The following is a 24,664-nucleotide window of genomic DNA, read 5'->3' on the forward strand; positions in this document are numbered from 1 at the left end:
GACAACACAAGCACGAACCTGCTGCCATCTTAATCACTGTTTCTTGTGCTCTTGCCAGCTAATTCTCTCCTCCTTTCCCTCTCCCTTTTCTTCTTCCCCTTAATTTGTGTTCCCTTATTTTTCATTCCAAGTGCTAATCAGCCTATATTCCCTTCCTAAGGAAACTCTGGAGGCACCTGCTAAAATATCAGTTTTTCTTACCCCATTTTACAAATCTGGTGCAATTGCTTTGCACTAAGCCAGGTGTCTAGTCCATTTGACCTTGACAAAGCTTCTCCCAAATTTCCCACTTCCTTCTCACTTGCTGCCTGCCTCACCTCCATCTTTCCTGGAGGTATTAGTGAGCATGTAACTCATATAATCATGCATATGTTTGGAGTGAGGTGAACTGAGCCTGTCAGTGTCACTATTGTCTTTTAATTGCTTTCAGCCCTGCAGACTTTGAACAACTTTCTTCACCCTTCAGCTCAGCACTGATTTATTCAGCTTGTGCAAGCAATTTGTTCACTTTTAATTAGACCCAACTTAATTATTTTGTCAGTAAAGTAAACCAAAAGAATCTATAAAACAACTTTTAAGTGAAATCACATTTCTGCCTGAAGGGATATAAAAAATGAAATTATGCATCTCATTTTGCCTGCCTCTTACAAAAAAAAGATTGCCCACATTGTCTTTTTATTTCCCAAGATCTTTTGCCTTTATTAAGAAGATACTTGGGAAATCAGGCCTGTAACAGAGGAAAGAAAATGGTTAAAGGTAGATGTCAATGGAGGGAAGATATGTGAGTGCATAAGGCAGGGTCTCTCCATGTTTGTTCTTTGGAAGTCACTACTTTACAATGATCTGGGAGCTGGTTAAGAGTACATATTTCCCACCCCACCCCTAGAGTGCCTAACTCAGTAGATCCGAGAAGTGGGAATAAGAGACAGATCTTCTCACTTACCTCTTCTTGCACATTCTGGACTTATCCCTGCTTCTGGATACCCAAGCTTTCTTATTTACTAATAGACCACTTCTGCTTCTCCAGGAAGCTTGCCTTGTCCTCCCCAGTCACCCATATTTTCTTCTATCTTTGACAACTTCCAAAGTATCTATGTTTATTCAATTCCTGTTCATACCCTGTCTATTACCTTTCCCGTGTATATACCTCATCTCTCCAACCATTTTGTTGGGGTGGGAAATGTGCATTAGGGAACTTTCCCTCTGCCCTTAGCCAAATACCCTGTATTCAGTTTCATGTTCCCTCTGCTACACCAGTGTTTCCAACCTTTCAGAGCCCGAAGACCTCTTTTTTCATAAAAGAATTTCATAACCTATACCTAAGAGTTGGTATAATTTTAGTACCATGGATTGAGAAAATACATAATAGCAAAAGCTTACCATGAAATCAGTAATGCCTTTAAACAAATTTGCAATATATACATCTCAACCATATCTGCTACACTTAAAAGCAGTGGCTTACATTTGCAATGGCATGGATGGAACTATAAAGTATAATGCTAAGCAAAATAAATCAGTCAGAGAAAGCCAAACACCATATAATTTCACTCCCATGTGGAATTTAAGAAACCAAACAAACAAGCAAAGGGGAAAAATTAGAGAAACAGAGAGAGAGACAAAGCAAGAAACACTTTTAATTGTAGAGAACAAACTGACGACTTTGAGAAGGGAGGCAGGTGAGGGAATGGGTTAAATAGGTGATGGGGACTGATGAGTGCACCTGTCATGATGAGCACAAGGTAATGTATGAAAGTGTTGAATTACTATATTGTATACCTGAAACTATTATAACACTGTATGTTAAGTAACTGGAATTAAAATTAAAACTTAAAAAAAGTACTGTCTCACATGTGACTGCAGCACATGATGTGTTCTATCTACAGACTATGCCAGGAGCATGTATGAATTCACTAACATCTCACTATCAGCAGCCTAACTCAGGGCAGCATCTGAGGGCCAGAGTTTAGGGGTCACTCTCTTGGCTTCAAATTTGAAGGAGAACACCCAAATAGAAGGTGTCAGAGTGTTTAGAAAGTGTAGAATCCCTTTCCTTAGCTTATAGGAAACAATGACAGGTCTTACCATATCCTATGGCCATGCTGCCACATTGCCTTAGTAGCCCTCAGTGGTTTAATCCTATACCCACTCTGTGAAAAAATGTCATTTAATCTGGGACCTGGAAATGACACCAGTGCTTACCAAAGATTCTATGTGTTCCCCACATAGTCAGCCTCTCTTATTGCCAGGATTAGACAATGTAGCTAATTGTCACCATTTGACTGAAGCAAAGTGATGTAGTTCACTTCTGCATACTGTTATGGCTCTATTTAAAGCCACATGTTGAGATTGTGATGCAGAAGGAGCCGGGACCCCTGAAACGTTGGATTGAGGAGAATTATTTGGAACTGCAAACTCTTCATAGGTTGTGCTAAACCACTGAGATTTGGGACTTTGTCTCATAGCCTGGCCCGTGGCCTAGCCTGACTAATATGGTAGGCAAAATCTGAAGGAAGGACCCTCAAGGGAGAGGAACTACCAAGTGCCCAGATTCTCATGTAGGGATGGGGAGGGAAGAGGAGAAAGAGAGAAAGCTTGGAGTGTTTGAGAATAGTTGAGTAAGGAGAAAAGAGGTAGGTACAAGCTGGGTCACATGAAGTATAATGTAGGCCACGGTGAGAAGGCTGGGTTTTATACAAAAGCAAACATAATCATTGAGAGCATTAAGAAGAGACCTGACATGATATGATTTGCACTTGAGAAAAACAACATTGGCTGTCATGAGAAAACTAGGTTGGAACAGGAGCAAGTGAGGATGCAGGACCCTGATGGAGGTCTGTGTAGTGGTCCATACAAGAGACAGTGATGTCTTTTATTAGGCTGGAAGCAGGAGAAATGTTGATAAACAGATGGATTTGAAAAATATTTAGAAAGTAAAAATGGATAGAACTTAAAAATAGATTGGCTGTAGCAAATGAAGGAAAAATCAAAGATGAGTTCCAGGTCATTCAGGTAAAGGTAGATGCTATTCATAGGAAGGGGGCTACTGGACCAAAGACACCTAGAAAAGAAATGAAGATGGCAAAGAAGCAGTGGGATACTCTTGTCCAAAACTCATGAGTGAAGCCTGAGCTCCAGATATACTTAATGGGAGACCAGCTTGCTGGGTGCCTGGTGATGCCCTAAACTCCAAAAAACCTGGGGAGTAATGGAGTATAGCATAGCAGAACACAGATCTTTCTTGTTGCCCAAGAAACAAAATCATGGGGTGCCTGAGTGGCTCAGTTGGTTGGGCGTCTAACTTTGGCTTGGGTCATGATCTCATGGTTTGTGAGTTCAGGCCCCATGTGGAGCTCTGTGCTGGCAGCTCAGAGCCTGGAGCCCACTTCAGATTCTGTACCACCCTCTGTCTGCCCTTCCCCCGATTGCACTCTGTCTCTCACTCTGTATCAAAAATAAATAAACATTAAAAAAAAAATTTAAAGAAACAAAATCGTTGTCCTTGAAAATCTGTTAGATTAAGGCTCTCATGGACCATGGTGCTAAGAAAAATCAGGGTAAACAGCATTCACAAAAAAGACTAGCGATGGAGACTGAGTGTGGTACGCCATTGATGTCTGAGTTCTATAAAGATCTACCCTTTGATCATTCCTACAAAGACCTGTTCTATAGGATTTCATTTGTCACGTGTTTTTATTACCTTCTACAGAAGTACATCCTTCAGTTAATTTTACTTAAGGTGATTCCTATTTTCTTTTCACTCTGCCTTCCCCTTCCACACTGGTGCCCACTATCACCAGCCTCCAAAAGCCACAATCCCCACCCCACCCTGTGCAAGGGCCTGCAGACACATTTCTTATTCAATATTTCTCTCTGGAGGAAGTCAGCATCTGGCATCCTAATTATAGGACACATTTTGTAGCCTGTGAATGAGGCAAATCACAGCTCCTGCTCTTCCCATTGGGAAGGACAGAGCACTTTCTGGTGCTTGTAAGAACTGATTGCACTCAGCAGCTATATGTAGAATCCCATAGCTGCATACAAGACAAATGAAGGCTCTGATGTTCAGCCATCTTCAAGGCTTCTAGCCTATCTGAATTGCATTGAAGAATGTCTCCTCTTGGGTCATTCCTTTCCCAAGAAGTCCTTACCAAACTTTCCCAGGCAGGTTCCAGAACTGGAAAGCTTAGTGAGGGCTTTTCAAATTGTGATTTCTGTTTTCTAGCCTACAACTAAACATATTCCCTTGAATCTAAAATGTCATGAATTTAATAATATATTGTGAGGGTAAAAAGAAAAAAAAGAAACCTATTACCATATCAGTTATGTGACATATCCTAGGTTCAAAACGTTAAAATGTGAACCAAAAATTACATCTTGGATTCTAAAAAATATAGGTTTTTCTGAAAGGGAGAGAAAGAAAGTTCTAGAGAGGAATTATTCTATTCCCCTTTTTGTTTCTCCATCTGTAAAATGGGTATGGGTAAAATAGTTAGAAGACTACATAAAAGTTATGACCATTTCCTCAAGCAAATCCAATTAGATTAAGTGGGGAAAAAACAGAATGAATAGAAAATTGGTAATAAGATTGTTGTATTGCAAATCTTTCCTTGATCTAGTAGAATTCTTGGGGAATATATAGGAATCGAGTTCTCTGGATTTTTAAATTCAGGGTAGATGAAAAACCTTTTGTTGCTGTTGCCTTTGTTGTTTTGACACTTCTGTGGGAAATGAACAAACAAACAAAAACCTTGAAAAACATGTTAGCAGCCTTTCCTGCATTAGTACGTAAGCCTCCAATAATGAAAATGACTGACACTCTGGATAATTGGTGATGTTTCTGAGCCTCATTCTCAGAATAGCAAATAGAGATATGGAAAGCCTGGGACAAAGCTGTGATAATGGGCCAACAGTTTTCATTTCAATAAAAGTAGGTCTATGTTAGTGCCTATGAAAAAAAATCGTGTGTATCAAACCTCTAATTTCAGATATCATTGCTTTACATGAGGCCAAAGTCAACATTTAAGCTTCTGAAAAGTTATTTGAGGGGTGCCTGGGTGGCTCAGTCAGTTAAGCGTCCAACTTTGGCTCAGGTCATGATCTCATGGTTGGTGGGTTTAAGCCCGCATTGGGCTGTGTGTGCTGACAGCTCAGAGCCTGGAGCCTGCTTGAGATTCTGTGTCTCCCTCTCCCTCTCTCCCTCTCTGTCCCTCCCCCACTCACACTCTGTCTCCCTCTTTACAAAATAAATATTAATGGGGGCACCTGGGTGGATCAGTTGGTTGGGTGTCCGACTTTAGCTCAGGTCATGATCTCACACTTTGTGGGTTCAAGCCCCATGTCGGGCTCTGTGCTGACAGCTCAGAGCCTGGATCCTGCTTCAGGTTCTGTGTCTCCCTCTCTCTTTGCCCCTCCCCTGTTCATGCTCTGTCTTTCTCTCTCTCTCAAAATAAACATTTAAAAATTTTTAAATAAATATTATTAAAAAATTTTAAGTGATTTAACTTAAAATATACTGCACTTAATAAAACAAATGATCTTTGGGTATGGCAGAAATTGGAACAGTGATTCAAGAATGACTACAATTTGGGGAAAACTGACATAATTGATTGATTTAAGGACACACTAATCCCTGACTATTCTAAGGTGGTTATTGTTTGTTAACGAGGTGTCTAACAGGAAATTATTTTATGAGATTTACACATTTTGTAGCACGCAGGATAGAGTGCTTTACAAACCCCTGTGGTTAAGTGAAGGCCAAACTCTCTTAGCTTCTAATTAATTCTAATATCAAGATAGTATACTATTTATTAAGAATCTAAGTATAGATTACATTTAATTTTATAGTATTTTTTTTATTTTTTTAACGTTTATTTATTTTTGAGACAGAGAGAGACAGAGCATGAACAGGGGAGGGTCAGAGAGAGGGAGACACAGAATCTGAAACAGGCTCCAGGCTCTGAGCTGTCAGAACAGAGCCTGACGCGGGGCTCGAACTCATGGACCGCGAGATCATGACCTGAGCCGAAGTCGGCCGCTTAACCGACTGAGCCACCCAGGCACCCCATAATTTTATAGTATTTTTAAAGTTTACTTATTTTAAGAAAGAGAGAGAGCACAAGCAGGAGAGGTGCAGACAGAGAGGGAGTGAGAGAGAATCCCTCTCATGGTCCCACTGACAGTACTGAGTTGAATGCAGGACTTAAACTCGTGAACCATGAGATCATGACCTGAGCCAAAATCAAGAGTCGGACACTTAACTGACAGCCCCCCAGGCATCCCCCAACTCACATACTTTTTTAAAGAACTGGACCTTTAGGTAAAGTAATTCTCTAGTCACCACTTATTACTGCTTTCTAGCCTTACTTCAGTTTTCTTTCCATTTTTAAAATCAATGTTTGCTCTAGCTAACAGGGCACTTGCAAATGTGGCTTCTTTCTAGAATGCTCACTTACTTCCAGACATACACAAACACCACACACACACACACACACACACACACACAAACACACACACACACACACACACACACACACACACACACACACATCCCATCCAGTTACCTCGCATTGATGATCCTGATCTTAGCTCAAGCCCCACCTCATCAGCAACAAGGTCACATCCTTCTGTTATGTAATAGCAGTGCACCCTGTTCTCCTTTGTGGCACTTATCCTAGTTGGTGAGTATACACTTGACCCTTGAACAGTGTGGGGGTTAGGGGTGCAGGCACCCCACACAGTCAAAAATCCCCATATAACTTTTGACCCTCCAAAAACTTAACCACTAATAACCTATGGGAAGCCTTTTGGATAACATAAACAGTTAATTAGCACATAATTTGTATATGTATTATATACTGTATTCTTATAATGAAGTAAGCTAGAGAAAAAAATATTTAAAAAATAGTAAGAAAGAGAAAATACATTTACAGTTCTATGCTGCATTGAAAAAATTCCACATATAAGCACACACATGTGGTTCAAAGCCATGTTGTTCAAGGATCAACTGTATCATTATTTCTATGAGTGTTTATTTATAATCTGTCAGTCTCACTAGAGTGCAAGTTCCAGAAGAAAAGAGATGTATAGGCTTTACTCACTTGGTACAAAACAAGAGTTCAACAAGTATTTTTTGGCTCAGTGAAAGACTGGTTGACCCCTAACAGTGAAAGTAGAATTTGCCAAAAATGGGGTTTACTCGGTTCATTAAAATAAAAAAGGGAAATGGGATTAATTGGAATGTGAGCTAGGCAAGATGGAGAAAGTTGAGAGCAGGAACAGGATTTGTCAGTAAACTGTACTTAGTATGTTAGGCTAATGGCCCACCATATAAAAATGTACCCCCCTAATACGCCTGGGTGGCTCAATCAGTTGGACATCCAACTTCAGCTCGGGTCATGATCTCACGGTTTGTGGGTTCGAACCCTGTGTCGAGCTCTGTGCTGACAGCTCAGGGCCTGGAGCCTGCTTCGGATTCTGTGTCTCCTTCTCTCTCTGCCCCTCCCCCACTTGTGCTCTGTCTCTCTCTGTCTCTCAAAAATAAATAAATGTAAAAAAAAATTAAAAAGAAAAAAATAAAAATGTACCCCCCTACCATCTAGAGCACATTTTGCCCAGGGGCAAATGATAGTGGTGCTGGAAAGAATTACTACTTCAAGCCAGAAGGATCTGAGTGTAAATTAGTAAAACTAGAATATGTTCAAGTTTATTGTTAGTGGGAGGTACCGTTTCAGAAAATTAGAATGAGAGACTTTATCAGTGACCAGACCTTGGAGAGATTCTTCAGACATGTCCCTCCCTTTATGAAAGCAAAAAACTACACCTCAGATCGAAGGATTGCACAATCTCCCTTTGTTTCCTGTTCCAATTTTGGAAAGAAATAGCTTACTTGGAAGAAAGAGGAAGCAATGGGTTAATGAGCTACTTTCCTGTCCTCTCCTGGCCCCCGTCCCCAGTCCATTGTTGTGTGCTTCCACCAGAACAAAGCGTGGGATCCACAGCTGTGGTCATGTGTTTCGATGCCTAAAACTCTTCAGGACTCCTTTATACTCTGAGCATAATAAATAGCCTTAACAGGCCATCTGGTCCTTGTCTGTGCCTCCATCCGCAACTGTGACTGTTCTTTGTCCCTCACTTCATGTATTCTATAGGACACTCCTATGAACTGTGTTTCCAGAGCCAGTTCTTCTACCTGGAACACCCTCGCACAACCTTCCTACCTAGCTAAGTGTGTATGTGTACATATGTATACACACACATATACAAACATGTACATTATTTTCTAAGCCATTGAAACAACTTGCCCCTTTGCTCATAACTACTTTAGGATGGATTTCCTAGGAACAAAAACATTTTCTTACATAACCACAATGTAATTATTATAATGGAGAATTTTGACATTATTGAAATATTATTACTAATCTTCAGTTCATTTTTAAATTTTATGCATTGTCCTATTATGTTCTTTATACCCACTTTATCTCCCCCAATCCAGGATCCAATCCAAGATGGATCCATTTACTTGCCATATCTTTTTAGTCTCTTTTAATCATAAATAGTTCCTCTGCCTTTCTTTGATCTTTGACACTTGAAAAACATAAGCTAGTTATTATGTAAAATAATCCCCAGTTTGAAGTTTTTCAATATTTCCTTGTGATATCAGAAATGATGCCATGTCCTTGGTACATCATATCAGGAGGCACAGAATGTCAAGTTATACCATATTGGTGATATTGCTTTGATCTCTGGGGTAAGGTGGTATCTGCCATGTTACTTCACTGCAAAGTGATTTTTTTGTGTGTGTGGCCATTGTAATTAATGATTTGGGAGAAAGATACTTTGAAACTATGGAAACATTCAGTTCCTCATCAAACTTACGTCCACTAGTTTGGCGTCCATTTTGCATGTGCTTTATTTTTAAGAAAACTTATTTTACAGTGTTAAGAAAAGTAAAGACAACTAAAATAAAATTAAGAATATGATACAATAAATGAACTTTTTAAACCACCCCACCAAAAATACCTGCATCTCCCATATCAACCCAATCTTCTTTTTTGAAGTTCTTATAACCTAAAATTGAGAGAAGTCTGTTATGTATGGCATTAGCCACTGCAAGATTTCTCATTTGCATTTTCAACTCTATTCATGAATTATCTTTTCATTTCCTTTTCTTTTATAATAATAAAAAAATCCATGAAAGGGACATTTTTTAAAATGAGAACGAAGATATACAATATTATTTCTGGCTTACCATATGTCATAATATTGCTTTTGGTCACATAATAATGGGCATCAGTAATTGCATTTATTTTTTCATGCTTGCTACAAGGATTCACTTAAGACTCTGAAGAGCTCCTGTGGATTGAAAATCATTTGGATTGATTAAAGTCATGAGAATTATGATAAGGGTCCGATCATATGGGTATCAGGAAAGTAAAATATTATCACTTAAACTAGAAATGGAAATTTTTCTCCTTTAAAGGATTATGTTTTCAATGACAGGTGGAGTTTCTCATAATAAGATTAATAATATCTGATGTTTACTCATCCATTTATTCAAAAGAAAATCATCCTGTGAGCCTACTAGGTGAGAAGCACCATTATATACAATTTCTAACCTTTCAAAGTATGTCTGAATAATATCCTTCATGGACTTAAGTAAGAATGGCTAGAAGGAACCTTAAAGTTTTGCTTATAGGTTCCATTAAAAGAGCTCAGAAATGGCAATATCCTAAATAACACAGCATTCGTCCATCATCTAGGAGGATCATCTGAATAAGTGCTCAGTTTCAGAAACCACTAAATTGAGTGGAGAGGAAGGAAGGGGTTTCCCACCCTCACCCCCAATCAACACATTTAAAACAAAAAAAACAAAACAGGTGGTGTTCATGGAACAACATTCTATACAGCCCAGTCACCTCAGGCCAAAGTTTTCTAGGAAAGAAACTATCTCCTTTGTACCACATATTACTCTTCTATGAGGTTCTGATCACAAATGAGGTTCTTCAAAATATCAGTACCCAATACCTGAAAATTTTATAGCTAGGGAACACCTTTCCCTTTAAGACATGGCTCAGCATACTTTATATACTATCAATTTCATTCCTTACAAAAAGCTCGTGAAAAAGTAGAATAAGACTAGTTTTCCTCATATTACAGTGAGGAAACTGAAGACCGGGAAGGTAAACAGACAGTTCAGCATTAGGAACAAGCCACAGATAGCATTCTGACCTCTGGTGTCATAGCCCATAGGACCATACTTTTCCTCATAGGCCCAACAAGGTCATCTACACCTTCCCCCCACCTTAAATGCTTTCATGGTACTTGTCACAGTGTTAGTTGTATATTATTTATATATTTATATGATTATTTGCTTTACATCTCTCACTCTTAAACATGTGGTTTGTAGGGATTGAACCTATTTTCCTCACATTGTATTCCATAATCTACCTTGGTTGGATGGGTGAACAAGTGGGTGAGCCAATATACCATATATTTTCTTCTGCCCATAACAACTTCATGTGTCTGTTTTAGACCATAGCTTGCTGCCAGAAATGGCACTCTCAGTGGACTCATCCTGGCACCGGTGGCAGTGGCGAGTCAGAGATGGCCTCCCCCTGTCTCCATCAGAAGCCACACCACTATTGTCTGAAGAGAAGAAGAGGCAAAGCTACAACCTGACACAACAACGGGTCATCTTCCCCAACAACAGCACGTGCCACCGAGATTGGGCAGAGATCACCAGGAGATACTCCGGCAACAGAATCTGCACAACCAAATACACCTTTCTCACTTTCCTGCCTCAGAATCTCTTTGAGCAGTTTCATAGGTACACAACCACTTGGCCAAACGATACACGCTTTAACCAAGTATTTGCCAGTATTTCTGAAACAAAGATGCTGCCCTCTGGGTTACCTATCCTTTAATATCTAAATGCATGTACCTTAAAAAGACTTGTCATTCATTTGCTCATTCATTCATTCATTCATTCAATAAATATCAGATTCTACTGTGTTAGACCATGTGTTCACTGCTGGAGATACATGAGGGGGAAAAGAGAGACATAGTCTTGACTATATTTTCTCATGAAAGAGACAGACATTAAATTTAAGAATTATATAAACTGATGTCAAATTAGAATTTAAATAGATACTTCTAAAAAGAGGTATATGGTGATGTTAGAGTAAATAAGAGGGAGATCTGGGCTAGTTAAGAAAGTCAGGAAAGACTTCCAGGAATAAGTGACAATTGGAATAATCTGAAAGAAGAGAATGCATTAACTTGGTAAAAACAGAGAGAAGTCAGGAAGGGAGACAGGAGAATGTCCCTGCCAACAGACCTTCATGTGCAAAGGCACAGTGGCAAAAGGATGCTAGATGCACTTGGAAAAGTTAAAAATGTAAGCCATAATTTTGAGATGATACATGCAAGATCGTATTTTAATTATAAAGCAAAATATACACTTAGATATCATCCTAAATTTTGTAATTATCATTACAAGTTGTCATTTATTGAGAAACTACTATGACTGAGAACCCTCTATTACATATGTAACAAATATAATCCTATGTAATATTTATAAGAGCCCTTTAAAGTACATAGTACTAGCCCCATTTTACACAAGTTGAAACAAGCTCCAGAAAGTCACACAACTAATAAACAATTTGAGTTTGAATATAGCTGGATCTGGCTTCAGAGCCCTTACCATAATTCAAGATCACCCTAAAATAGAATGTCATTTTAGTTGATAAAGGCCAACAATAGGGAAGAAATAGTGTGGAAAGTATATTTCCTTCTCCATGGTTTTCACTCACACTTTTCTTGTCCCTTCCAGATGGGCTAATCTGTATTTCCTATTCCTGGTGATTCTCAACTGGATGCCCTCCATGGAAGTTTTCCACAGAGAAATCACCATGTTACCATTGGCTATTGTGCTGTTCCTCATCATGGTCAAGGATGGCATGGAAGACTTCAAGAGATATCGTCTTGATAGAAAGATCAACTGCTCCAACATCTGGATATATGAAAGGTAAAAGAAATCACCCTTCTCTTTTCTTGCTTCCAAATAGGTTATGAAAACTCATCAGCATTTTCAAAGGATTGGTCTCTCTTGTCACATTTTATTTTCTTAAGTTCACTTAATTCAGTGATTCTCAACCAGAGCAATCTTTCTGAGGAGGAAACATTTGACACTTTCTGGAGACATTTTGGTTGCCATATTGAAGAGAATGCCAATGGCAGGTAGTGGATAAAAGCAGAAGGATGATGCTAAACATCTTACAATATACAGGACAGCCCCTCCACAACAAAGAATTATCATCCAGCCCAAAATATCACTAGTGCTGAGATTTAGAAACCTTAATTTAGCACATGTAAACACTCAAAATATTAAGCACAAAAATGTTGTATTATTGAGAGTAAGGTTAAATCTCAAGAATTGGTCTCTAGAATTTACTGGATCATCTCAAGAGACCAAATTTAAGAGCGGCTCTTTGGAGAGTGACAGGCGACATCTCTCAAACAAGAAAACATATACCATTTTTAAAGCATCTGAGGCTCTTGGCTAAAAATTCTTGTTTTTAAAACTTAACCAGGTAGGTTTTATGACTAGAGTTGGCACACTTGTTCTCAGCTGCCTGGGTGGAAAAGGAAGATCCCTGTGGGTGACGTCTACATTCCAATAGGTGGAGTCCCAACAAGTAGAAGGAAGTGACCTGACAAGTGCACACCTGTTCTCTGCCAGCTTTTTCCTTGTCATTTCTCCCCCAGCATTTGTAAACCAGCCTTTTGTTTTTAATTTTCCTTTTGAAAGAAGAGAGAGAAATTTCCAGCAAAGAACGCAAATAAAAGATATCAGGGACGTGACTCACTGGCAGCTGAACAATGGAACTGATTAGGGGAAAAAACTCTTTTACGGAGAACTCACATGCCATCCTATGAGAATTCAAGAAACGGGATTGAGCAGAGATGGGAAAGGAAGTCAAAAGAAGGCAGAAAAGGAAAGAAGACAAGAAACGCATAGTAATCTCCAATCTGCCCTTTGAAGTATGGTCCTACAAAGAGAATCCCAACAGGCATTATTGTGGGAATCAAATTAAGACCAGCAAGTACACCGTGTTGTCCTTCATACCCAAGAACATCTTTGAACAGCTACACCGGTTTGCCAATCTCTATTTTCTGGGCATTGTGGGTCTGAATTTTGTTCCCGTGACCAATGCTTTCCAGCCTGAGGTAGGTGTGATACCAATCTGTATCATCCTGGCGGTCACTGCTATAAAGGATGCTTGGGAAGACCTCCGAAGATGCAAATCTGATAAAGTGATCAATAACCAAGAATGTCTCATCTATAGCAGGTAAAGCAAAACCCATTGGGGAAGTCTGGTGAGTCCAGAAGATCTTTCTGTGCCTGCTGCCACTGCTGCTACTTTTTATAGAGGGGATACTGTAGGGAGATAGCATCATTTTATCTCATTGAAGCTGTTTAATTCTCCAATGTCAGAATTATTACCTAAAACCAAAAACCACATTAAAAAAAAGGGTTGAGTCCATGTTTATTAAAATTAGGAGGTCTTTATTATTTGGTGTTTTCTTTGCTGTTTCAAATGTGTTTAGCATTTAAGAATTTTGCATAAATTCTCCTCCATTCCTAGTCCAGTGTATGAGCACACTGGAGCATATTTAGAGACCATTGGTGGGAAAAGGCATCACTGTTTTTCAGGGGAGCGGAGCAGTAGAGCATTGTATTAGATGAACTGGAGACACACTGCCTGGGTCGAATCATTCATTAACTACATGACTTTAGGCAGGTTACCCAACCTCTCTGAGCCTGGTTTTGTCATCTGTAAAATTGAAACCTCTCCTGGGGTGCTCGTGAGAATTGCATCCTTGGAAGGTGCTTAGCACTATGCCTGATATATAGTAAATGCTCAATGTGCAAGCTACAATTGCTCTATTTTTATAATGTAAAACTCACAGTAGCGCCATCATCAAGGTTTTCTTTATAATTCCTCTCTGACATCCCAACAAAAGCAAAACCTGCACACCACCCATCTTGCCACATTATTTAAAATTATTTTAGGGGCGCCAGGGTGGCTCAGTGGGTTTAGCGTCCGACTTCGGCTCAGGTCATGATCTCGCGGTTTGTGAGTTCGAGCCCCACATTGGGCTCTGTGCTGACAGCTCAGAGCCTGGAGCCTGCTTCAGATTCTGTCTCCCTCTCTCTCTGCCCCTCCCATGCTCATTCTCTGTCTCAAAAATAAATAAACATTTAAAAAATAAATAAATAAATAAATAAATAAATAAATAAAATAAAATTATTTTATACATGCTGTCACTTTACAAAGGTTCCATTGAGCATTTGGCAAAACAGGGTTGTTAGGGAAAGGATATGATCTTGGTCAGTCATATCTATATTCTTCTCCAGTGAAAGAGAAGAAGATAAGAGTTATTATAGGTCTCAATTTTATGACTGCACATATAGCCAAGATAGAAGCAAGAGAGTCGAGAGACTTCCATGACTGAGTGCTTTGTGGGCTAGCCTTTGATGATTGAGTCACTAGCAGGTGAGGGCTTGACTTCTTGGCAGATAAGGAAAATGTCCATCTCTCTCTCGACGAGCACCATTCCTGTCTGACTTTTTCCCTCTGACTTTATCAGCCCTAAATGGCAGAAATTCTCCAGTCGCTCTGGTCCCTCTTAAGATGAAAGGGGCTGGCTTCAGGGTGTGCACTGTAGCCATTTAGGGGCTTCTTTCTAAAGAGGGGTTCTCTTCCCCAGGGGAATGGCAGGTAACCAACTTGTAGCTGGCTGATGAGAGGATTTAATGGGAGATTATCGAATGCAAGGGACTCATTTGTCTTCAGGGTACCTCTACGAAAATCTCCATGTCTCCCCTCAGCATCAGATGCACTTCTGGCCTCTTTGCTGGCAGGGCTACAACTGCACGTCTAAAAAAGTTAATCTGAAGGGTGTGTGTGTTTTCTAATTGTCTCGAATGTTGTTAGCACACTGAACATCTAGAGAAGGAAAATAATTGGCAGGCTGCCTTTTTTCAAAGAGACTGTCACCAACCCACACCTTTACTTTTTGTTTGCTACCTTTCTTTTTCCTTAGTTGTTTTTTTGTTTTGTTTTGTTTTGTTTTGTTTTGTTTCTCAGAGAAGATACACAGTGGTGAGCCAGGAAGCTGATTCCTTAGGGAAGAATGAGTGTGGACCTCAATTAGCCTGATCCTATTCTCCCTGCTCTGCCAGAAATCCTCTGCCCTAAGCCTCCTAGAATCAGAGGCCTGTTCTTGGGGATAATCTCAGTGTTTATCAGACCCTAGATTGACCTGTGCTGAGAACTGGTTTGATGTATGCCAGGCTGTTGTTCTGTTCTCAAAATAGCTTCCAGGAAACAGTGAAAAACCAAGGTGGCAGCAATCCTAGCAAAAAGAAGCCTTAGTTCATAGGTTCACTGGCAGGGAGGGACATAAGAGGTTTTATAATAGCAATATTTCCTGAAGTGTATTCAGTGGAATAATAATGACTAAGAGCTAGTCTCTGAAAAAAAAAGACACTCATGATCAAAAAATTATACATTAGCCCTCCTAACCCATGTTCCATGGGGGAACTAAGATACGCAGTAAAGATATCTGTCCATCCTTAACTCAGTGTTGTTCCAAACTTACTAAACCTTGGAAATTTGGGGAATTTTACTTTCTTCAGTATAGCAAAATAATTGACTAGAGGGTCAGGCAGGTAATTGAATGAAATAAACTAAATACAAAGAGGGGAGCAATGTTGTCTGTGTGCTGATAAATGGGGACTGATACTCAGCATCAGCGTTAGATTAAGACAGGGAACGGTAGGCATTGTAGCAAATAAGGGGACCCAGGCCCTCACATCAGAAGGCAGAGCTAGCCACCATGTGCAAATATAGACCTAGTGTTGCCAGATTGTCTGAATTTTGTTAAAGGAGCTAGAAGTTCATGTTTTTATTTGAAATAACCTGGCATTTAAGTGAAATAACCTAATATAATTTTTCAATTATTTCACACCTATTTTGTTTGACCTAAAGTTCTTATTTTGCCTGTGAGCCCCAAATTTGCAGACTTTGCTTTATAATCGAGTCCTAGGAATCTGGATCTCTGCAAAAGAATGATTAGATTCTTCTTTTGAGATTCATCTTCAGTGAGGGAACCACTTAACCTCTTAGGGCAGAAATGGGGTATGACTTTGAAGTAAGAATGCAGGCCTCATACTCAGGAGGCCTAAACTTTAAGCCCAGACCTGTGACTGACTACTAACAACAGCTTAGAAAGTCATTTAAATCCTGGATCTCAGTTTCCACTTCCTAAAAAACTTTGTTTAATGTTTATTTATTTTTGAGAAAGACAGAGTGCAAACAGGGGAGAGGCAAAGAGAGACACACAGAATCCAAAGCAGGCTCCAGGCTCTGAGCTGTCAGCACAGAGCCCGACGTGGGGCTCAAACTCATGGACTGCAAGATCATGACCTGAGCCAAAGTCAGGCACTTAACCAAGTGAGCCACCCAATTGCCCCTCTCAGTTTCCACTTTGTAAAACCTGGGAGTCAGACTAGATCTTGTCCTGTGAAATATGCTAGAAAGAACAGAATCCACAACCAAATAAATTTGGGAAATAGGACATACTTGATCCTACCAGGACCCTCAGTAAGTAGCCTATCCAATTTTGTGTAACTCAGTTGTGTCCTCTGAAATACTCTCTGTTGTAAGCAGCAGAAACCTCAACTCAAATTTAAACAACAAAGGGACTTGTCGCTTTTTAAGTCACTACAAATATTCTGAGATGGGCAAGTGATCAGGCATGAATCTGCATCCTAGATCTCACACTTGGCTGTCCATTTCATTCAGTCCTCTCTGCATCATTTTTACCCTCAGGCATACTTTCCTCATGGCAGTGAGATGGCTGCAACAGCTCCAGCCTTCACGTCTATATGTGGTAACTCACAAAGGGAGAAAGAAAGGCACTTGTGGGATCATTCTTAGAAGGTCAAGGAAGCTTACTTTCCAGATCCTCCTCATACCTCAGTGACCCCAGTGAGTCACATGTCCATCCCTGAACCACTCCTGTGAGTAGGGATTATGCTTATTGAATTTTACCTGAACCACAGAGTTCATCACAAAGTCAGCTTCCCTGAAAGCATATGTGCCACCCAGAGAAGATGTAAAACCCAAATGGAAAAAAATAAGATAGTTTCTAAGTGAAAGGGGAATAGATATTGGAGATGCCACCTTTATGTACTCATCTTAAAATATTTTTGAGCCTAGACTCTTTGTAAATTGCTTTCCACACATTAGGAACATACACACTTGGCGTCATTCTGTACTATAGATCAGTGAAGCTCTTCCAACTCTGAAGTGGATTGATTCTATAAAATATTCCAGAATAGGAAGCCAGGAAATGCTAGATAAGTGTTAGTTATTATCTTAACTGATGGATGCTGAAGGACATTTTCTTTTGCCAAATATCGATGACACGTGATAGGATGTTAGGCAAAGGATACAAGATCCGAAAGGACAATTCGTTTGTTCAGGACAAGATAAAATCTTCTCCCTCAAGCACTAGCTGTATCCATTTTGTCTCAGAATCATACACTTGAGAAATGATATCTTTGTAGCGGGTGGGGGTGGGGGGAAGGGGGGAGGTAGGGGGGAGGATTTGCATACGCTTGTATGTAATTGAATACTAGGGCCCTTAGAATGTTGCTTAACCCAGTCCCACGCATCATACGGTCCAGACTTGTTTATACTGTGAAAGAGTCCTTTTGCAAACAGCAGAAGCCTTGTTAACAGAATTACAATCCTTTTAGAGCATTTTCTTTTAATATAGCAACTGTGCTTGTGGTCTAAAGGTGACCCATTAATCAGATTTATGGAATGACTTTAAGAAGAGATTAGCTTCAGAATTGTATTAGCTTAGTTTCTCCCAGGGCTCAGTTTAATAAATCTGGGAACCATACCCAGCAAGAGATTTCTATCCTTCCATTCAGCTTAGTAAATTTTTATTTGTATTCAGAAAACATGTGGTAAGGAAGCAGGGGTGTGAACAGAGGAGATCCATGATGGGCTTTGTCTCCATACTGCAATGAAACAAAAGCCCTCCAGTGTCTCAGCAGCTGAGCAGTCATTTGGTCCCAAATATTCACCCAGATCTGGTGTGTGTGCACCACATGGTAGGCCCTGAGTGCCCTCCGGGGGCTCTCAGTCCAGTGATCACAAGGAACTTGTAAACAGCCACGGTGTCCCATGCCTCTGTACAAAGGGCTATAGTCGTTAAGGGGTTGAGGTGACTCATCTACCTGCAGAAAATATCAAGGCCAAGGGAAACCTTCCCCAAAGAGGTGACATTTCCAGAGGCATCAAAAGATGAGTAGCATTAAACAGGCAGAGGAAACACAATTTTAGCTCACAGCCTCTTCATGTGTCAGCTAAAGGTTGTATGTGTGGCTTATGCTGATATCAAAAAGACTAGAATCAAGAAATGTCAGAAACTTAGAAGAATGACTCCGATTAGAAAGTTTAAAATTCTGGCTCTTTGATTAATACTTGGAGATTCTCTTTTCTGGAAGCCAGGTGGCTTCTATAACAGAAAAATAATTCCAGATGATACGGGAGAGTGGCCAGTCTTCAGACAGCCTAGCACTGAGGGTCTGATTTCCCAGTAGTAGCCAGCACTGGTGGGAAGAAAGAAGCCTGGCCTGTAGCCTGTTTTTATTTGTATGTCAGTTGCCTTTCATGACAGAGCCCACATTATTGGAAAGCTGAGAACGAGGAAACCAGAAGTTTTGGTCCTGGGTCTGCCACAATTAACCATATGATGTCAGTGAAGTCACTTAAGTGGTTGGGGCCCCATTTGTCTCATCTTTAAATAGTGATCATAATCTCTATGGTATATTTTGCAAAAAGACGTGCAGTTGATGAGCAAGAGTGCTTGAAAATAACAGAGCTATAGAAATAAACTATACAATGCAGTACCAAAGGAGGGTGAAAAATGAGTCTCAACAATGGTGTTTAAAATGTGACATCTTACTAGGTGCTTAGCTTCAAGGACTTTGGCATCAGACTTAGGATTGTCCCAGAACTGCTACTTACTAAAGCTGTGAATATATGTAGTCAGTGGATCACTTGAGACTTTATTTCAACATCTCTAAAGTGGGAACAATACTAGCACCTATTTCCTGGAGTCCTGTGGATTGAATGAGATCATCTTTATAAACCCATTTAAGTCTGCCTCTGTACCATAAGTAGCACTAAGCAATCTTTTTTTAATTTCCAGTGACTTCAACTCTAATTTTTTCAGTGCCAGGCCCAGCCTCAGTTTTGAACTTTCATACCATACTCCCCACACATACAAGGGAGGAATCACTTATATCATTAGTAAAAATCAAGGATTCTTTGAGCTGCATTTATCAGTGGGCAGAGTTACAATGTTTTCAAGGCAAAAACCTATGCTGTGTTCCCTCATAAAATTCTGTATGGCAGAATTTTAAACCTGAAATCAAGAAACCCCTCTGGAGCCTGGCCATCTTTCCCCCTCCTCCTGTTCTACAGCACACCTGAGCACACCTATACCAACATTTACACTCAGGCAAGGGATCTAGATGGCCCCAACCAGCCCAGAGCCTAGGGCACTTTGGCCAATGCAACTTCTAACACAGAGTGTGCTTGAGAATATCACACTTGTGTGGATATTAATAAAGCAGGTATTTGGGCCCAATTTCACTATTATTTCCTCTGGGTAACAGCTCTTTGGGAAACCCAAAGGAGATGAGATGATTGATAAGACAGAATTCAGGCTTTGCCAGGGTTATTCTAACATCAAGACATATAAACATGCTTTCATCCTAAAACTACCTCCCAGGGTTGTTGTGGGTACTAAATGAGAGAATGCATGTAAAATACTTACATAGTGCCTGGCATTCAGAAAATGTTAGCTAAAATATTGCTAAAGAGAGTTCTATAACCTTGCTACCCAGGAGTTGCCATGAACTTGACCCAAGAGGATTAAGGAAGAAATGCCATTGGCTAGCATTTGAAACTACATGAGAGAAGACAAACTCTTAAGCTAAAGAACTTGAATTCCAGGCTCTTAATAACATAGCGAAATGGGCCTGAGGGAAGAATCTGAAAAACGCAGACAACAGAGAAACATCTGGTGTCATATGAAGCATGACCATGAAAAGCACCACTGGCTGGAGTTTACAGACCAGCAGACCATTTCTTTCATCGCACACATCTTTGCTTCACATGTGGCATCAGCAAATGAGGCTCTGCTCTGAAGCATCAATTTTACAAGTGCCCACCCTATACCCACTGCCTGTCCTGTGCTCACAGAAGGCCATAAACTATTTGGGCCAATTCATTTGTCATTTCAGTATAGAATGCATTAGGTCTTCTCCAAAACTCAATGGATGGAAAAGTCATAAAACAAGAATTCAGGTGTCCCTGAAGCTCTGCCCTCATGTCAACAGGCATGATTTATATTTATATTTTGGCAGGTGAGGATTTAAAGCTTCTGTTAAGGAGCTCACAATTCCAAAAGGTAAGGCTCCAATTTTCAACCCAGCTTCACTTGTTTATGTCACTAGCTTCTGAGGCTTCATCTGCCTTGTACCTCACTCCCATACAAAACCAAGGGTCCACAGTAAGCCATGAAGCTCCTATGGCTGTCACTTGTATGTCCTTGTAGACATACCTATGTGACCTCACCCAAGTTAGGTAAACTTTCTGGGCCTGCTTTCTCATCTATGAAATGGAGATAATGATAACAAAAGTTGTCTCATTATTAGGCAGCTAAATAAGTAATGTAGGTTAAGTGCTGGGCCCAAGACAGATAAGCGTATTGTATTGTATTGTATTGTATTGTATATTATCAGAAGTCTCCCTGCTGAGTCCATAACAAAAACAAATTGGATGTTAAAATGGCTAAAGGTTAGGAAAAGCTTCCCTTCTACTGCTTCATGTTCAAGACAGATCTACACAGAATCAGTTACTGAATATTTACTGAACACTTCCCCATATGCTAGACACTCCACCAGACCCTATGAAGGAACAGAAATATAAGGCCCAGGGTCATCCTAGCTCTCCACAAGCTTATTAGATTGTTGAAAATAAGAGATACATGAAACAGCAAATAGGGCCATAATGTGTCAGGAAATGCGACAAAGAAAAGTGCACCATTGACACTCACTGCCCAGAAGTGAAAGTGAAAGGTAGTGTTTGGATCTGCAGAGGCTCAAGGTAACATTTGGGGTAACATCTCATGCCTTTGATGCCCCCAGGCTGTTTCCCCATAGTCTGTGAATGTGATCTTGGTGGAGTGCACCTGTGAATCTCCTGTCCCCTAAGCAGGGTGTTTCCATGGCCATCACTGTTTGTGCCATTCTGTGCTCATTTCTGCTTTCTGCATGTGACAAAGTGCACAAAGAGGTTAGAGAGTAGGCTGCTCCTTGGAGCTTCAATAAAGATGGGGCTCTTGGAGTGCTTGGGTGACTCAGTTGGTTAAGCGGCCAACTTCAGCTAAGGTCATGATCTCGCGATTGGTGAGTTCTAGCCCCGCGTTGGGCTCTGTGCAGACAGCTCAGAGCCTGGAGCCTACTTCGGATTCTGTGTCTCCCTCTCTCTCTACCCTTCCCCTGCTCATGTTCTGTCTTTCTGTCTCTCAAAAGTAAATAAACATTTTTAAAAAACTTAAAGCTGGGGCTCTCGGTATAAAGAAGGACTTTAACAGCAGATGTGACCTGTTGTGTTAGGCCTCATTGGCCTCTAGGTGAGGTCATATTAATACAAATACTCCAGTGACAGTTAGACCCAAATTGTTGATTTGAGATGTGTCCTCCCACCCTAATTTCAAGCATCCCCAGATATGCCTGGGCATACTTACATATGGCGAATGTCACTGTGTTCACCAATATTTCCAGCCAAGCCAGAAATCAAGGTATCCTACCACTCCTCTGGCCTCCATTGTCTCCTTCCAGTACTTTCCTCAATCTTGTGAGCCTGAAGGCCACTCACTGTGGTCTGTAGCTGACAGTTAGATGCAGAGGACAAGGAATAGCCAGGCAGGGGGCACTCACTGACCAGGTTCAGACTGTCTTTAACATAACTGCTTTAGCTTCTGTTCCACTTCCTGGGGCCAGGTCAAGGACAAAGGCCACACAACCTGTTGTCCCTTTTCTTTTCTTTTTTTTTAAATTCTTTAATGTTTATTTTTGAGGGGTGGGGCAGGGACAGAAGGAGAGGGAGACACAAAATCTGAAGCAGGCTTCAGGCTGTGAGCTGTCAATACAGAGTCCAATACAGGGCTTTAACCCATAAGGTATGAGATCATGACCTGAAGCTGAAGTTGGACGCTTAACTGACTGAGCCACCCAGGCATCCCTTTGTTGTCCCTTTTCAAGTCTTCTACACTCTCTTGCCAGATTCCTCCTCCAGCAAAACTAAAAACAAAATCCACAAAAAAAACAAGCAAAAAAAAAAACCCCTTATGTATATGACATCATAAAAATAGACAATTAACACTGTCTCCATAGCAGTGACCCTGTTTGCTCCAAGCTAATAACAACTATAATGGTAATAATAGCAGCAGTAAAGGCCATTTGCTGTGTGGTCATTAGATACTTCTCACATATTATTTTAGTTAGCTCTCACTATAACCTATAGAATATATTTTAGTTGTCCCATTTGATAGATGAATAAATTGAGTGTCAGATAGTTAAGCAGTGGGTCCAAGGCATCACCACATATAGGAGATAGTTCCAGGTTTCAAATCAGGTTCAACTGACTCCAAAGTTTTTAACCACTCTGTGGGACTGCCTCTACCTCAACATACCACTGGCAAAACAATTGGGTAGTACAAGTATTCATGAGCCAGCCACAAGGCCCTTGGTTCTCTTTCTTGGCACTGTAGAAAGAGTAGAGATTCCAATGCAAGTTTCATCACTGTGTATGTTGGCCAGGTCACTCAGCCTCCATTTTCTCAGCTGAGAATTAGAAATCCATCAAATCCCTTCAGCTCTGATTTGTTTTGTTTTGTTTATTAAGACTTTATTTTTTTAGAGTAGTCTACTGTTGGTTCACAGCAAAATTAGGGGAAAGGTACAGAGATTTCCCATTTACCCCTAGCCCTGCTCATACATAGCCTTCCTCATTATCAACATCCCCCACCAGAGTGCTACATTTTTCACAACACATCATAATCACCCAAAATCTATAGTTTATGGCTCACTCTTGGTATTATATATTCTGTGCATTTGGACAAATGTATAGTAACATGTATCCATCATTATAGTATCACACAGAATAGTTTTAATGTCTTAAAAATCCTCTGTGTTCTGCCTTTACACCTTCTCTGCCTCACCCCCACAACCCCTGGCGACCCCAAATGTTTTTATGCCTCCATAGTTTTGCCTTTTCCAGAATGTCATATAGTTGGAATCAAGCAGTATGTTGCCTTTTCTGATAGGCTTCTTTCACTTACTAACATGCATTTAAATTTCCTCCCTGTCTTTTTGTGGCTTGATATCTCACTTCTTTTTAGCATTGATTAATATTTCATTGTTTGGATATACCAGTTTGTCCATTCACCTACTGAAGGTCATCTTTCTTGCTTCCAAATTTTGGTAATCGTGAATAAAACTGCTATAAATATCCATGTGAAGGTTTCTGTGTGGACATAAGTTTTTTAACTCCTTTGGGTAAATACCAAGGAGCATGATTGCTGGACTATGTGGTCAAAGTATATTTAGTTTTGTAAGAAACTGTTGAACTTTCTTCCAAAGTAGCTATCCCATCTTTCATTCCCACCAGCAATGAATAAGGGTCCTTCTTGCTCCACATCCTTGCCAGAATTCAATGTTGTCAATGTTCTGGATTTGGGCTGTTCTAATAAGAGTACGGTGATATCTCATTTTAATGTGCATTTCTCTGATGGCATATGGATCTTTTCATATGTTTATTTGCCATCTGTATATATATGTTTGGTTAGGTGTCTGTTCAGCTCTTTTGCTCATTTTTCAGTTGAGCTGTTTGTTGTCTTATTGTTGAGTTTTAAGTTATTTGTATATTTTGAATTGCAGTCCCTTATCAGATGCGTCTTCTGTAAAATACATATTTTCTCCCAGTCTGTGGTTGTGTTCTCATTCTTTTTACCATGTCTTTTGCAGAGCAGAATTTTTTAATTTTAATGAAGTCCAGTCTATCAATTATTTCTGTCATGGATAGCACCTTTGGTGTTGTATCTAAAAAGTCATCACCATAGACAAGGTCATCTGGATTTTCTCCTCTGTTAACTTTTAAAACTCTTATAGTTTTTAATTTTTCAATTAGGTCTATGATTCATTTTGAGTTAATTTGGAAGATGGGTGTAAGTTCTGTGTCTAAATTTCTTTGTGGACATCCAGTTCTAGAACCATTTGTTGAAAAACTATCTTTTCTCTACTATATTGCCTTTGGTCCTTTGTCAGAGATTAGTTGAATTTCTGTTATAAATAGATGAATAAATTGAGGGTCATATATATATATATATATATATGTGTGTGTATGTATGTATATATATGTGTGTATATATATATACATATATATGTGTGTATGTGTATATGTGTGTGTGTGTGTTTGTGTATATATACACACACACACACACACAT

At 39.9% G+C, this 24,664-nt stretch overlaps 1 protein-coding gene across 1 annotated transcript in view; it reads left to right on the plus strand.

Moving 5' to 3' along the window:
• The first annotated feature begins 10,497 nt into the window (after positions 1-10,497).
• Positions 10,498-24,664, plus strand: part of ATP10B (ATPase phospholipid transporting 10B (putative)) — a 111,681-nt gene continuing 97,514 nt past the window's right edge. Inside the window, 2 exon segments of the mRNA XM_049647834.1 lie at positions 10,498-10,825; positions 11,831-12,025. Coding sequence (XP_049503791.1) covers positions 10,551-10,825; positions 11,831-12,025 — 470 coding nt within the window. The 5' untranslated portion in view covers positions 10,498-10,550.

Source organism: Panthera uncia (assembly GCF_023721935.1).
Source record: "Panthera uncia isolate 11264 chromosome A1 unlocalized genomic scaffold, Puncia_PCG_1.0 HiC_scaffold_17, whole genome shotgun sequence".
Lineage (NCBI taxonomy): Eukaryota > Metazoa > Chordata > Mammalia > Carnivora > Felidae > Panthera > Panthera uncia.